Source organism: Macrosteles quadrilineatus, unplaced genomic scaffold, assembly GCF_028750875.1.
Source record: "Macrosteles quadrilineatus isolate MER2022 unplaced genomic scaffold, UCM_ALF_1.0 Scaffold_7__1_contigs__length_78375512, whole genome shotgun sequence".
In the NCBI taxonomy this organism is placed as follows: Eukaryota; Metazoa; Arthropoda; class Insecta; order Hemiptera; family Cicadellidae; genus Macrosteles; species Macrosteles quadrilineatus.
This window is the reverse complement of record NW_026542600.1, coordinates 10,797,620-10,813,997: the sequence shown is the minus strand read 5'-3', so window position 1 is coordinate 10,813,997 and position 16,378 is coordinate 10,797,620. Positions and strand designations below refer to the sequence as shown.

At 32.8% G+C, this 16,378-nt stretch overlaps 1 protein-coding gene across 7 annotated transcripts in view; it reads left to right on the top strand.

The window, feature by feature from the left end:
- Positions 1-16,378, top strand: part of LOC128999158 (adenomatous polyposis coli protein-like) — a 172,968-nt gene that overhangs the window by 69,576 nt on the left and 87,014 nt on the right. For 5 of the 7 annotated variants that reach the window (XM_054425533.1, XM_054425529.1, XM_054425534.1 and 2 more), the window contains 2 exons: positions 5,973-6,086; positions 13,624-13,719. In XM_054425533.1, coding sequence (XP_054281508.1) covers positions 5,973-6,086; positions 13,624-13,719 — 210 coding nt within the window. Of the gene's footprint in view, positions 1-4,539; positions 4,640-5,972; positions 6,087-13,623; positions 13,720-16,378 lie in introns of all 7 variants that reach the window. The other 2 variants (XM_054425535.1, XM_054425536.1) reach the window with 1 other exon arrangement.

The window sequence follows — 16,378 nt, the reverse complement described above, 5'->3', positions numbered from 1 at the left end:
TCAACAAATTCGAATAAATTTCTCACTGTTTGGGTAGCCGAGTGGTTATTGTACACTTGTCATTGAAGTTTGCTGGTTCGATTCCAAGCGGAGCAAATTTTGGACTTAGATCCAGATTCATCAGACTTAGATTCATCATAAAATCATCATTTTAATGATAAACATTATAAAAGATTGACACAGTTAGTTTGTCCATTGACTTATATTGTCGCTTGACTAGTATTTATACAGTGTTCTTAAAGCACAAGCAAACTACTCAAATGGCGTAAAAAATCACAAAATAAATACAAACGCAATACAGACAAAACACAAAAAGAATATCCAGTGTTGTATTGTTTAACTCTAGCGATTGCTAAGGGTAAATGGCCGATCTTTAAAATCATCTTTTACAAGATAAGATAGGGTTTAGTGTTGTTTTTGTATTTCTGTTTACTAGCCTTTTCGTTATCAGTCATTGTTTATGGTTATGTTCAGCTTTTGTATCAAGAGATAACAGTGCTGGTCACCCACGACGTAAATTATCTATGTTCTACGAAGAAAAGCACTAGATAAGATAAGGCTGTTCGTATAAAGGAGTGTCTTATCTCTGTCTGCTTATTTGTTTCTTGCATTTTATGGTTATGTTAAATCCCCGGATATAAACCACAAACATAAAAGAATGACGTAGTTTTGAAAACTCAAGTTAATTAAAGATTGCAGGTTATTCATTCTGCATAAAAGTTCCTTTCTTGCATGATGACGTGTGCCCCCATTGGTTTTGTAATTTTACATTGTTCTCGGATATAAAAAAATCACTATTTACATTCACTCCCTACGTATTTCTGACACATACCTCAATTGAACTAAAATACAGTCTGAACTATCAGAAATCAGAAGTTAACAATGAGGACATTCACACATTTCGTAAAAGTTAATAAACCTCAATATCACACTTAACAGTAAAGGAATACTTTTACGCATGTGGTTTTAAAACATCGTATCATTATATTAAATGCTTCATGAGAGTCCAATTTCCAAAGTTTGGACAAGGATCAGATACAGAGTTGAGTTTGCTGTAATTGGAGATGAAAACCACTCGAGAAAGTGAGAATTGAGATCCTCGTCGGTGGTTTATAAACTTGTCTGTCCACAACATGTCTTTAGGTTTTGATTGTGGTTTGTAAACTTCATGAGTCATAACTTTACGATAACAGAGCTGTCTTTCTGTCCTCAGTCCCGTTGTTTTGTCAGATTAGTTTACCACTAGCTCCAATTTCTTTATCACCTAGTGATTGCTTATGAACTTGTCCGTCCACAACATGTCTTTAGGTTTTGATTGTGGTTTGTAAACTTCATGAGTCATAACTTCACGATAACAGAACTGTCTTTCTGTCTTCAGTTCCATTGTTGAGTCAGATTATTTTACCTCTAGATCCAATTTCTTTATCACCAAGTGATGGTTTATAAACTTGTCTGTCTACAACATGTCTTTAGGTTTTGATTGTGGTTTGTAAACTTCATGAGTCATAACTTCATGGTAACAGAGCTGTCTTTCTGTCTTTAGTCCAGTTGTTTTGTCTCAGTCCCGTCGTTTTATCAGATTATTTTACCTCTAGATCCAATTTCTTTATCACCAAGTGATGGTTTATAAACTTGTCTGTCCACAACATGTTTTTAGGTTTAGATCGTTTGTACTTCATGAGTCATAACTTTGTGATTACATAGACGGCTTTCTGTCTTCAGTCCCGGCTTTTTGTCTTCAGTCCTGTTTTTGAGTCAGATTATTTAACACTAGCTCCAATCGCTTTATATGATGGTTTAAACTTGACTGTCCACATTCCACAACATGATTCTAGGTTTAGTTTGTCATAAGAGATAAGTTCTTCATCCCAAAATTACAAAATACATTGTATCAATACATTACAATAATGAAATAAACAGTTTCTTAATTACGTACAACAGCCTAACTGCAACATTGTGATTTTTAAACCTCATGAATCATAACTTCGCAATAGCAGAGCAACATTTAGGTGGAAAATATACAAATGGCTTTCACAAAAACACATTATTTGACAGGATATTTTAAGTACACACTTATATTCCAGCCATCTAAATTAATATCCAAAATACTAAATTAATTGTGATGGAAAAACACAATAATTGAACCAAACACTTGTCACTTCTTTCAGTATAAACCCGTTAACAATGAGGTGTAAAATTATTAAAACAACATAGCTTAAACCCGAAGAAGACTTATTTTTCCTAACCTTTTGTAGTTGTGAAGTGACCTTTTGGGAGTGGTTACATAGACACCTCATCTGTTAATGCATTGTGGTTACTGATATTCCCCCCTGTGAGGGTTTCAAGTAAATGAAAGAATTTATTTTTACCTCAGGGGTGCCTAATGGGAGAGGGGTGGTTGAAACCTTATGTCTATAGTGTGTGAGTTATTCACCAAGTAGGGGTGTGTCAGTAGTTTAATATCTTGTTGAGTCATCCCCAGTTTTGTCTTCACTTTTTTCCAATGAAATGTCTGCTAAAACTTAGAAAATTTAATTGATTGGTTTGTGTGTTGTATGGGTATATTACGAATGTTATTAAAATTATTGGAGGTGTCTACTCATGTTATGAAAGTCACTTATTTTTCAAAATAATTCTTACACTTTGCAGTTACAGATTTGTATCCCGATCAGAGAATTAAAATAGTTGCCATCACTAAATTTAATCCTTTCCATTACCAAAATTAAAAAAATAGAAATTTATATATTAAGTATTGAGTATAAAATTACAGTGAATCTTTTAACTCTCATAATTTACTTAGTTATCAACTCAGAGTCTGAAATCCATGGAGTTTTTACATATTTTAACACAAAAAATCTACACACATACATAAAATTCCTTATGACAAAAGGTAACCGCCAAATCATGTATTTGTATTTAAAGGAACTGGTAGACGTCATGCATATTAGTTATATAAACTTGTATAAATATTCTTTCAAATTCACCAGTAATTACTAAAACCACATACATGTTTTGATCAAAACTTTTTCTACAACATCTTTACAATATCTTGACAAATTATGTTTCTATCAAAATAAATAGTTATCAACATGGGGTAAGCTTTTTAAATAAACACTGTATCCATTTGCAGCCAATGACTGTCTATGCTAAAAAAATAATAAAAATATATATTTATGTAATCAAATCCAAGAATAGTTTTCAACCCGTGTGCACTATTCATTAAGTATAACCTTGTTCTATTTCCTACCTACTTGTTCACTTTTATTACAAATTCAACCAAAAAGGTCAAGGTTATATGTCAAATGTCTTTAAAAGCATAAATAATACTTATATCTGCAAACCATATGATCTATTATCATATATTCCAAATTTTTAAATGGCAGGTGATGTCTTAATTAATGTATAAACAATTTTGAATAATCTTAAAAGCATTAACAATTTATAAACCGATAAACCATGTGATTCATTATCATACAAATATATTCTTACTACAGCTGTTTTACATCTGCAGTTAGAAATAGATGGCTTTCAAGTCCTTGAAAAGTTTGCATGCAGAGATAATATTTATCAAGTTATCGTGATGCTGATGTCTTTACTTTGGATAGTACTTAGTTTGCGCAAACAGAATTATTCTCACTTAAAATTCCGATTGAAGTTTATATACCTAACAATATCTAGTGTTTTAAACTTTAGGGAATTGATTAAATTGTTATAGGTTTGGACTAGATTATATTTTCCCATCTTTATAGTTTTGGATTATTTGTAAATGTTATGTTATTTATTACCGGTAATAAGTATATACAATTTTTATCAAAATCTATTGGTAAAGAAAATAATATGGGCAATCTATTCATCAGCAACTTAACATTTTCAGCGATAACATAAATACACGCTTCCTCTATAGAATTTTTTAGCTTGGTCTGGCTGGCCTCAAAAATATCGTATTTGTCTCCTACAGAAAGAATCTACTTGTTCCTTTTGATTCCTGTTGTAATGTAAATACAGTATATACAAAATATTTACTCAATCAAAAAGTCTAACAGTATCATTTTATGAGTTACCTCCTCTTTCCATGTTAAATTTATTTTTCTTTGGATCTGAACAATTTTGTTAGTCCTGCAGTGTCTTTCTATTTGTTTAAACCCAACACATTAAGCAAAATTTATAGTTAATGTCATACAAATTCAAGTAGTCGACAGCAATAGAACCACTTTAACATGAGTGTGTAGGTAGCTGGTTTAGTGTTTAGCATCGTGGACTTAAGCGTGAGGGAAAGATTAGGTTTCCAGCATATCCCGAAATATTTTTCGGGTTTGGACCCCTTTCCCTTATATTATGAGCATTTTTAGTTCAAAATGCCACTGGCGTCGACAACAACAATCACAACAATCATATAGTTTCCTAAAATAACGCAAACCCAACAACTAAACCAATAAAATCCGACCATTTTCAATATTTTTGTAACACGTAACGCAAATTTCTATGAAGCCAATGAGACAAGTATGGAGCGTAAGGTAGACAGTTATATGTCCATTACAGTACCAGATTGTGGCGAGACCTGGCGGTACCGAACATCAATCGAGTGATAGATCCCGGACTCAACAACAACAACCGTCAGAAGCACGACAACACTACAAAGGTGCTTTTGATAACTAATCAGTGGGCTAGTAGAACCTTGATAGCATGTCTTTGTAGTAGATTCCCTCTTATCCGGATTCCTTGGGACCATTTTTTCCAAAAACCAACGTCTCCTAAAACTTGTTAAATTAGGATGTCTAACAAGATTTTTTATATAAATTTGGCAGAGCATTGTATTTAGACTTATGGTCACTAGTCTCTAATCTTTCCCCTGAGAAAAGTAGTTTCAGTACCGCCCATTTACTGCCGATCCAATCCGGTTAAATGCCGATAAAAAATATCTGGTTAAAGAGGTGTCACTTCTGCCGAGTGTATGGTGTCCAAATAAGAGGGAGTCTACTGTATTGGGGATTATCAAACAAGACTAGTTATCAAGATATACTTCTTATCAAGGTTTGCGATAATATGTGATTAGGGTGTTATAATCAAAGGTATTTGAAAGCTTTAATTGCTTAATAAATCATAAGATGTTAAGTTACTTTTTTGAGAAGGCAATACACTAAATTTACTATTGGTTATTCAATTTTTACCGCCTAATCTTTCAGATTATTTTTTTGTTTTAATTTTAAGTTAAATCCTCTCAAAGATAATGTATGGATGATTAATGGATGTTTGCAAATCACAATATACTTCCTCTGGATGCTGATAACCAACAAACCATTACTCATGATTTGATCATAACTCTCTGATGGGAAGTTCCTATATAGTTCTATTGTGTCTATATTTATGTGGCAATGTTGTTGATCTAGTAAAACCTGTTCGCACATTAGTTTTCCCTGTGGAGCACATAGAGTATAATTATCCCAATAAAGTGTGTTTTGTTTTGTTATTTCCGTTCGTAAATGTTTTTAACATACAAGGTTTGAATGTTGAACAAAATATTTAAGCCTTTTTTAATGTGGTTGGTAAAATAATCCCTTTAGGTTAAATAAAAATGAACGTCCTAGGTTATGAATATTTTTGTCTTATTGACAAATGTTTCACAGTATGCATGTTTTCTATGGTCCCATCCAAACACATAAAACTCAACCATCTATATATTTTGTATGAAATACAGTGTATCAAATTCGAGGGGGCAAAACAAAATTAATAAAACTTGCTAGAACCAGTTACACTCTAATCTCTTCACGTCATCTTCAGAAGTTGTACTGTTTAAAAGGCCAGAGGCCGATACCGAAGAGGTCCATGATTTTAAGAGCTCAACCAAAGTTAAAAATAGAAGATTAAATGCAGACATCAACTTGGCGAAGAAGCTACATGGAAGAGGTAGGTCCGGGTAGTGAAGAATTTCCTAAAATTTGTCGAAGTAATAAACTAATGTTTTGGTGTTCCAGGAGCCGAACAAAAGTGGGGAAGCAGTCTTGGCGAGACTTCTTAGTTGGCCGAACAAAGAGGAAGTGACCGCAGCGGAAACTAAAGAACAAGATGAGCGCAGAACCACTCCAGAGGTAAAAAGCATCTCTAGTAAAAAATTTATTTAGTGATGTAGATTTCTTATTTACTCAAACAATCATTAATTTATCACATTCAAACATATACTAGGCCTTAACCTTTGACTGATGATTAAAGAAGTCGCACACTCCCATTTAAAGCTTTAGCTAGTTTAAGAATAAAAATGTACATACTCTAAAACCTCTTCTAACTGTCACCTGTTAGACCAACTAGGACTGTGACGGTTTGTTTGAATAATAGATGGATAGCAGATTTTTTTTTAGATTTTTCTAAGCTATATATTATGCTAGATATTGATTAATTAATGAAAAAAGTTAAGAAATTACTATGATTTTGGAAAAGAAACACAGGGTACAAATAATTACACGTTATCACATAGAACTTTTACTTTTGCAGTACAGTAAAACAACATTTTACAGGGTGTCCACATTCTGGAAAGTCAGGGATAGTCAGGGAAAGTCATGGAAAAAAATTCTGGTCATTGAAAGTCATGGAAATAGGCAAAAAGTCATGGAAAGTCATGGAAATTCCCAATGATGGATAGATTTGACGGGACTTTTCAATGCTCTAGTCGGCTGTAACCCGACTATTGTAGCAATTTTCTGGATTTTTAAGTTTTTCACAAAAGGCACGACAATTTAATTTATTACAGTTGTATAGGTTTATGAGTTTTGAGTTTGTAATAGTTCAATACAATCTGTCCCTACTATATCTTATAATTGAATTTAATATTTGTAGAATCATAGACAAAAAGAATCAAATATAGACTCAAATTGAAATACAAATAGGCTATTGTTATAATGTTTTGAGTTGTCTCAAGTTAAGTCTTTCCTAAGTTAAAAGCTTAATTTAGAAAACTCTAAATTCAATAATAAAAAGTATAACGGGAGGAAAAAAGAAAGTGGCTCGAGAGAACTTGGCCAGTTATAGGGACGGAGGAGGCTGGGGCGTCTTCTTTCCTTCCTTATTTTGAATACGATATTTTTGCAAATTTATTACTCCAGTGTTAATACAAATTTCAGTATTTTCTGTGAAATTACTTGTCCAGGCAGTATTATCTGTATGTGTATGTTATATATAATTTTCTAGTAAAGTTCGCGAGTCATGGAAATCAATGGTAAATGGTCATGGATAGTCATGGAAAGTCATGGAAATTAATGACAAATTTTCTGTGGACACCCTGTTTTAACCAAACCACGTAAAACCAAAACCCAGGTTAATTGAAACTATAATAAAAAATTGAATCAATTGGAAATCGAGCTCAACGCCGGGAACTGTCCTCAAGTTATAAAAAATAATATAAATTTTACTACAAACAATATTCACTAAAGCTATATAAAATATCTAAGGTGGCGCAGGTTATTGGTCCAGCTCGGCCAATGGTATGTACTGGAGTAGATGACGACATAGATTTTGCACATATATCCTAACCTTTCAATGAGTCTTGTGCATAGGTTATAATTGTAAACACAACCACTAAACATTTATGAGCCTATCTGTTTATAAGTTGATGTTTTTTTAAAGTTGAAAATTTATATTTAATATCGCTAACGAACCGTGATGGGTTACGCAGAGTTCTTTCTTAATACTTCTCTAATCTTAACCAAATACTGACTATTCTCTGTTCCCATCCACTTTTCCTCCTGATTTCAAAATATCTGTATTACTATGTATCTTTTTGGTTATATTTACGCTTTTTTTTATAGGCTATCTATTTTGGCTAATCGATGATGTTGGTGATTTAGTCTTGTTTGAAACTAGAGTTCTATTGAAAAATGAAATCAACTAAAATTATAAAAATAAAAGTGGTTGTTTTAGACAAAAATGGATTCATTTAAAAATTACATTTAAAAAACAAATTCATTATCCTGGTCAGTTAAAAACTCATATATACCCTAATAGGGTTTTTTTTTATTAGCAAGGCTGATTTTAAAGTGCTTAGACTGTATTTTGTTTTTGAATTCTCGAGACAGTTTATTAAACAGTTTTTTGCTCATGTATGGTTGAGATTTTTAAACAAATTAAATACAATGCCACGGATATTATAAATTATTTTTAAACATTGTACCATACCTATGCTCAATGTTTTTACTACATAATTTTGTTTGAATATTGTACGATTTTGTCAGAATATCATATAAAATATTCTCAAAGAAATTGCTTGTAGGGGAAGGAAAGTAAGAGACACAAAAGGAGAGCAATTTGAGAGCTTCCATTGTCTTGAGTGGTAGAAGGGTAGGATGTCTTTAAATCACATCCTTCCATTTTGTAAAATTATAATGTGCTCATAAAAATATATTTTATAGAGCTAGTCGGATTCAACTAAGAAATTGTTAACAGATTTTTCTTTGATAATTTACTTTTTTTCGTTTTCCTGTTTGGAAATTTTTATATAATATTTTTCTTATGCATTTCCCTTTTGGGAAATCTTGAAATCCAAATTTTTATTAGGTTTAATGGAATCTGGGATTTGGAAACTGTTTTAATTGAACAAATAGGATTTACAACTATTTTTATTTAACTACAACTGGGATTCGGGAACTGTTTTTGTTAAGAACTACAACTACATTTTATATTCTGGTTTAAAATATATTTTTGACCAAATCATGATAAGTCTTAAGACTCCCTTATATATACTCTCATATAAATTTGTCATCATTATGGATCAGCTAAAGACATCTTTAGGATTCTGTCCTACTTAGATAAAGTTATTTTAATACCTTTTTTGCGATCTATTTCAAGCAAATAAAACAATTTATGAACTATATATTGTATTCTGGTACCCAATAGAAGAGCGCACAATGTATTAAATTGCATAAAATACATTTAGTCGACATCGGCACATTCGGATATAACCAGACATGGGACAAACCAGAACTAACTCCAGATTTTACAACTAGAAGTATTTACAGCATCAAAAGTCAGTGGCTGTAAGGATATTAAAATTAACAAAGTTACATTCTAAAACCATTTTGTACTAGCTTGTACCTGTGGCTTCGCCTGTGAGGGTATAACTATAAATGTACAACATAACAGCTTATTACAATGTAAACCAAAACAAGTGACACAACTGGATGCTTGGCAGTTTGCTAATTTGTTTGTAATTTAAACTTTTAAAAATGCTTTCTTACTTCTGTTCTGCGTTGTCAGTATCTAGAGCTGTTTGAATTAAAAAAAAAATAAGGAAAATAATAATAGTGCTGCTTTCTTTTGTTAAACCTTGTGCTATTGAACATCATAGAAGCCAGCTTATTTGTTTAGTTAAAACAGCTGTCAAGATTATTTGATTATTTTTAAAATTATACATATAAGGAAAACGCGGGAAACTTCCTTGGGGTGACACACTTAAGAATTTCTCAGATAAGAATAAGCCTAGATATTGTATTAACGGGGAATCTGAGCTATCATCATGCCAAATCAACCTAATTCGAACACTAGTAAATGTATGAGACCCGAACTAACAAACCTCAGCTAAAATATTAGTATGATTTTGGTTAGAAGCTAATTTAAGAAAATACGACCAAAGAATATTTTTATTGAAATCTCATTTGTGCTCACCTTGCCGCGAGCTTTGTTGGAGACAGGGCCATATTGAATTATTGAATTCTGCCCCGGCCCACACCATCAATTATTGCCTTTTCAGCCCTTTTGTCGAGCTGCATAAACGGAATCTTTGTCAATCAAACCCACTTCTATTGATGATCAGCTTTTGACTCATTCAATTATAAATGTTGATGAACCTGCATTACAATTATGTTATTCCTGAATTTCTGTACTGTAGTTTCTTTCCTCTCATCTTATATCGTTCTGAAGTTTGAATGAAATCAGTCTAGGGACGTAGTTGTTACTGACTCTATTATTGTAAGATCCTAAAAGTCTAAAACATTGTTTATTTTCAATATTGCTTAAAATGTTTGCACAGCCACAATAATTCATGTACAAATTATCTTAAAGTTTATCATGGTTTGATTTAATTTTTTTTTAATAAATTTTAAAATATTTTCATGATTCTCAATTTATTAATTTTTAAAATCCCAGATCCTGTTCTGTGTTTAAATTGTTTTTTGAGAATTTCTTAAAGGAAAAATTCATCTTCTTAATAGTATGATCTTAGTCTTAGACTGCTGTTTTTTTTCGCTTCATGGTACCTTTGAAAGTCAATGCTCTCTATTTGTTCATACATTTGGCAGTGAATGTAAGCACAACCACAGAAAAGTAAGCAAACGCTAATGGTACACCTAAGTGGTGTCTAGCAATAGTCGCTTGTGTCTAGGGCAAAGTCCAACACCATCCCTCATGTACTATAACACTCACAGTGGAGGAAGACCCTGAGTCCTGTGCGATAGAAATTTCCGTAGTAGGTGCCCCTCTGGATCTTCCTTGCTCACAAGTATATTATCAGCATAATATACTGTAGCTGAAAACGCACGGTCGTCCTATAACGGAGTTTCACCTGTATCTTACTTCTCTATGGTACAACAAAACTTTTCTTAATTCTCTGATTTAATGGCTTTAGTCATGTGCCCTTGTATATTAAAAATACCCCTGCTGCAGCAAACCTGCAGACTAAGCGAATTTATATGTGCCTGAATTAATTTTCAATTAAAGCTATTTAAATAACATTAGGTTTAACGAGTACCTAGGTTTGCTGCTACAGAGAGGCTAATAGAGTGTGTTTTTTTGTAAAATACTAATAGCTTAGTACATAATAAATAAATTTGCTAATTTTGATCAAAATATATCCATAAACAAGCAATCTACGTTTTACAATATTCTCCATAAGAATAACATTTAAATTTAATTTTTTTTTTATTTTCTCCGAAGAGATCTTGTACATCTTAATTAATAAGTGAGTTACCTCATTTGACACCTAGAAGCTTCGGTCCACCGAATTTTCTCCGTAACCAATAACCATAAAAAAACACTTCAGTATACTTAATCATTTGTTTTGTAAACTAAAAAGGTCATAAACACAAAAAATCAATTCTCTCAATCTTTTTTGCCCAATTAAAACTTACCCAAAATAATTTTCTCGTTTGAAATCCGCTTACACTTGGTTTTAGTGTTTGGCATGCAATTTAATTTTGTGATATAAACAAAACAATTGAATTTCAGGATGGATCAATGCAGCATTTTATTCTTTTTGTTTCTAAAATATTAAAAATTTCAAAAATCAAATCACTGTTAGATAGATTTTCAGTAGGATACCAGTTTGTAAGGAATAATTTTGTTTCCAAAAGCAGTCTGATCACGTAGGAGTAAAGTGAATGTTGGTTCAATCTCTGTCCTTTCAATATTTTATATCTTTTCCCAACATCTATCCAGACAAATCTCAGTTGAAGTTGAATGATAAATGAAACCCCCATTTTGTGAATCTTTGTGAATAAGGGAACTACTTTTGACCTTCTAAAATATATTTTTTTGTAAGAAAATTGTTTTCTTACAAAACTTGCAGTGTCATTAAGTAAATTTCCTACTTATCAAAAAGAACTATAGCACTTTCATTTAATCATATACATTATTTGTCGACCCAGTTATAAGATCAGTATTAATCAATTTTTACGTTAATGGTTGCTAAGTTCTCGATGATAGGTCTACAACCACAATCAAGAACTTAGGCAACCATTAAGGTAAACATTTACATGTTATAAAGTAAACTTTTGAACCTAACGGTTGATGATAACTGAGAAATTATCTTTATTTGACAGCAAATAGGTCTGCTTGTTGTTTTATAAATTGATTTTAACTTAATGTTTCACGTGTAGTAGTTAAATACAAATATCGTAAATGATACAAAATTATAATTACCATCTCCTAGAATCTTCGCAGGGAAAAATAAAGTAGGCTATTAAAAAAATATAAACTATATTCATTTGCTTAATTTATTAATATTTTAATAGGTTGACTAAATACTTGCTATGGTCTCCTTGGTAATTTTATGACCAATCCAAGACTCTTAAGTCTTGTGATTTTGTTAAGAAGTTAAATGTTTATGGCCTCTGATGTGTTTGGATTGATATTCATTTTTAGGCTCTAGACCTTTCATGCTGATTTTACATTTTGGATGGGAAACATTTAAATTTTAAAGGTCCTGTGTTACTCAGGTCCCTTTAATGTTTAAAGGTCCTGTGTGTTACTCAGGTCCCTTTAATGTTAAAAGGTCTTGTGTTACGCAGGTCCCTTTAATGTTTAAAGGTCCTGTATTACTCAGGTCCCTTTAATGTTTTAATGTCCTGTTTGTTACTCAGGTTCCTTTAATGTTTAAAGGTCCTGTGTTACTCAGGTCCCTTTAATGTTTAAAGACCCTGTGTTACTCAGGTCCCTTTAGTGTTTAAATGTCCTGTGTTACTCAGGTCCCTTTAATGTTTAAAGGTCCTGTGTTATTCAGGTCCTTTTAATGTTTAAAGGTCCTGTGTTACTCAGGTCCCTTTAATGTTTGAAGACCCTGTGTTACTCAGGTCCCTTTAATGTTTAAAGGTCCTGTGTTACTCAGGTCCCTTTAATTTTTAAAGGCCCTGTGTTACTCAGGTCCCTTTAATTTTTAAAGGCCCTGTGTTACTCAGGTCCCTTTAATGTTTAAAGGTCCCAGATGCTGCTTAGTGTGTAGAAAGCGGGACAAACAACTTGACACAATGACACTGACTCAGCCTAATGATGCAATTATCTAGAGTCAAGTACTTTGTGCTGCCCAGACCACTCCTTCATATTTAAATTGTAATTCAACTACTGCCAAAATTCATATAAGTTTGGAAAACTTTAAACGTGTATGTTTAACAAAAAAAGATTATGTGAAAACATTTTGCCGTTTGCTTTATCTGCAATTGCATTCATAGTCCAGCATAATTTGTAATTTACAAAATTCATCAAACTCAATACCATGTATAAAACTAAAGTTTGATACTACGAAGTTTAATAATATATTGGCCAAAAGTGATTACTAGCAAACTTAATCCCTCGGATACTTTGAAATTGTTAAAACCCTATGTTAGTGTGTTATTTGACAGTTTTATATTGCTAGAATAGGTTTGGTTTGAAATGGAAATGAAATGAAAAATTATTTGTTTTCACAGGCAAAGTTAGGGCCACGTGGTCCTTTCTTACACTTAATATGCACCTAAATATGATACAAATATTTGAACAATTAAATCAGTTTACAATAAAACAAAACAGAAATCATAGATACAGAAACATTGAAACATTCAACTAAAAATGTGTACATTTTAAATTTCACAAATACACACACAAGCCCCTAGGACAAACCAACCCTGGTCATACGTTCTTTGGTTTGAGTGGTATGGCAAAAAATATACATCACACATCCAAAATGTGTTTACTGTACTCGTATGGTAATCCCACACTTGATTTTGTCCCCACGGGAACCACCGTAGTCGTTCAGTAAACGCCTATTTTTGGAAAAGTAATGTAATGTGTAATAATATTAATGACAGTTATGTTAATAATAGTAGTCTCAGTAATGGTATAAATAGTAATGACAGTATTCGTAATGATAGTAATGAAGCTCTGATGTTACAGACCTCAGTCAGTATGTCACCAGGAGATCCTACACACAAGTGGGCTCCTACAGATTTCAACCTGTGGAACTCCGTGGGTCCTGTTGCCAACAACCCCGTGAGTATCTTTGAGTGTAGCTCAGTAACATATTTTCATCGGTTTCATTCGTGTAAGGTGTTTGGGGCAGTAATTATCCCTGCCGCAGCAAACCTGCAGACTAAGGGGTATTCCATGCGTGATTTGATTTTACTAAAATATCTCCTTACAAATGTCAGATTCATTCCCTATTTAAATAATGTTAAGTTTAACACGTTCAGTGCTGTCTACATCAATTGATGTAGTCGTGCGACGAGCGCTCCAACCAGCCTACATCAATTGATGTAGTTGCGCAATCCCCACTACAATAGTTCAGTATGAGTTCAGCCATTGCCGGGGAACGTTAAAACCGTTGCTAGCCTGTAGCTTACAGTGTGAGCTTCATTTTTGGTGTATTAGTACTGAAATTTCCCGTAAAATCCCGTCTGACAATGCTTTTGTCCCAGTTTTGGGGATTTTCTCTCTTCAAGCCATATTACAAAGCCACTGACTACTGATCCAGGCAGTGCTGCTACCTTTGGGTGTTTCAGGGAACTATGTCCAATCTCGGGGTAACGTAGTACAATCACTGCTGCTCTTTTGTTATTTGTCAGATTGAAATATTTGAATGCCAATAATTGCGTTCACTGATACGGTGCCGCGCTGCCATTGGGGAGTGCCTGTTGGAATGCCTGCCGCACTCAACGTGTTAATGACTCAATAAGACTCATTAAGAGTTTATTAATGCCATTCAACTTATGACAGTAATAGGCAACATCAATCAGTACTACACATAGGGTTTTATGTGGCATTTATGTTTTCAACTTGGATACTACTTTGGACACTACACATGATATTGCCATTATTGGTGGCTAAGACATACTAAGGTAATGGCCAGTGTTGGGGAAGCTACTTTTAAAATGTAGCTAGCTACAACTACTGCTACATTTCCAAAAAAGTAGCTTAGCTACAGCTACAGCTACAGTTCCGAAAAAGTAGCTAGCTACAACTACAGCTACAATGAAATGTAGCTACAGCTACAATTTTAGCTAATTTTCCAAAGACGTTACTTTTTTTCCACGCACATTAGGTAAATGTAAAATTAATTGCAACTACATTTTTATTGAACAAACATTTAAACAAAAAATGTCAGTATTGTATCTAACATATACTTTTTTGTGTTACAGAGCCTAGCCTACTGAAATTGGAGTTTATTGACTTTCTTCATTTTTAATGTTAAAAACGACAATGCTATAACTTTTAAACATAGTGATAAGTTACTTGTTCTATGAATAACACTTTTCTATGTCAAGAAATCGTCCTTTATTGTCATTATGCATAGGGCAAATTGTGCTTCGACCTAGTTGGTGCAGAAAACAGTATTCAGCAACTTATCCTGAAATCGGCTTTTAATTTAAACATGTTGAAAATTGTAAAGTAAAAATAACATGTAAGCCTACTTGGCTATGTAACAAGTTGGCTATAGTAGGCTTGTTCTTGCAAGGACTAAACAGATATATTCCTAATAATTGAACTTGGTATTCGTCTTAAACCATAGCATAGGCTAGGAATAGTCCTATACAAGAGCTGTTAGCAGGAGCAAACTATGCTATTTTTTCAATGTAAGTTTCATGTTATGTGGAGATTTTTTCGTTACAATTATCATGTAGTCTAGGCATATCTTAAATCTCATCAGGTAATTTCCTCTTTGTTAATTTAGTAAACATTTAAAAAATATTCGTAATCTAACCAAGGAAGGGTGGACCAAGGAACCACAATCAACAGCTGAATCAAAGGTTGATAGATTAGTATTTGTTGTCCATTAAAACCCAAGTTGAAACACTATCGATATAATAAAGAAACTAAATTGATTACTAATTTCCCTGCCAACCACTTGCAAGCATTCAATAGCTTCTCTTGTCAGCGGTAACGTTTAAACGTCGTCTGCATCTAGCGATTTTATTTTATCTGACAGTAATCATAGAGTAGTAAATTAAGGAAATGAGATCCAAAAATTTGGATAACACTCATTTAATGGCCTCCATGTCCACACAACGTTGTAATAGGGAATGAAACGGCTGCAACCAGCTGTATGAAGCCAAGAAAGTAGGCCTAATTTTTTTGAAAATCTCAGTTTGATATTGAAAGAGGTTGTTTCACGTAAGGTTGAGGTTATGATAAAAATCACTATCTCAAACAATGTTAATGTAGCGAGAAAAGTAGCTAAAATTCCGCTACAACTACTTTAAAAATGTAGCTAGCTACAGCTAATGCTACAAAAAAGTAGCACGCTACTGTAGCGTGCTACTTGTAGCGCACTACTTCCCAACACTGGTAATGGCTTAGTATGAAATAATACATTTTCCAAATTTAATAAAAATTCATCCATAAGCATGCAACCTAAAGCAGTAAACTTGCTTTAGTTTACTACCTTAGTAAACTAGTTTACTAACTCTCCAAAAAATTACAAAGGAATCCAGAATTTACACTTTTTTTAATTTTCTTTGTAACCCTCAACAGTTCAACAATGCTTTAATAAACTAATCAACGCTTGCAATTTGTCAAAAACACAACAAATATAAATTGCACGGATACACAAACATTTAGATTGTGCTATCATGATAATATATTTGTGTGTATATATCATAATCTAATGTTCGTGTTTTTATTTTTGTGTTGTGTTTGTTATAATTGTGCTTTT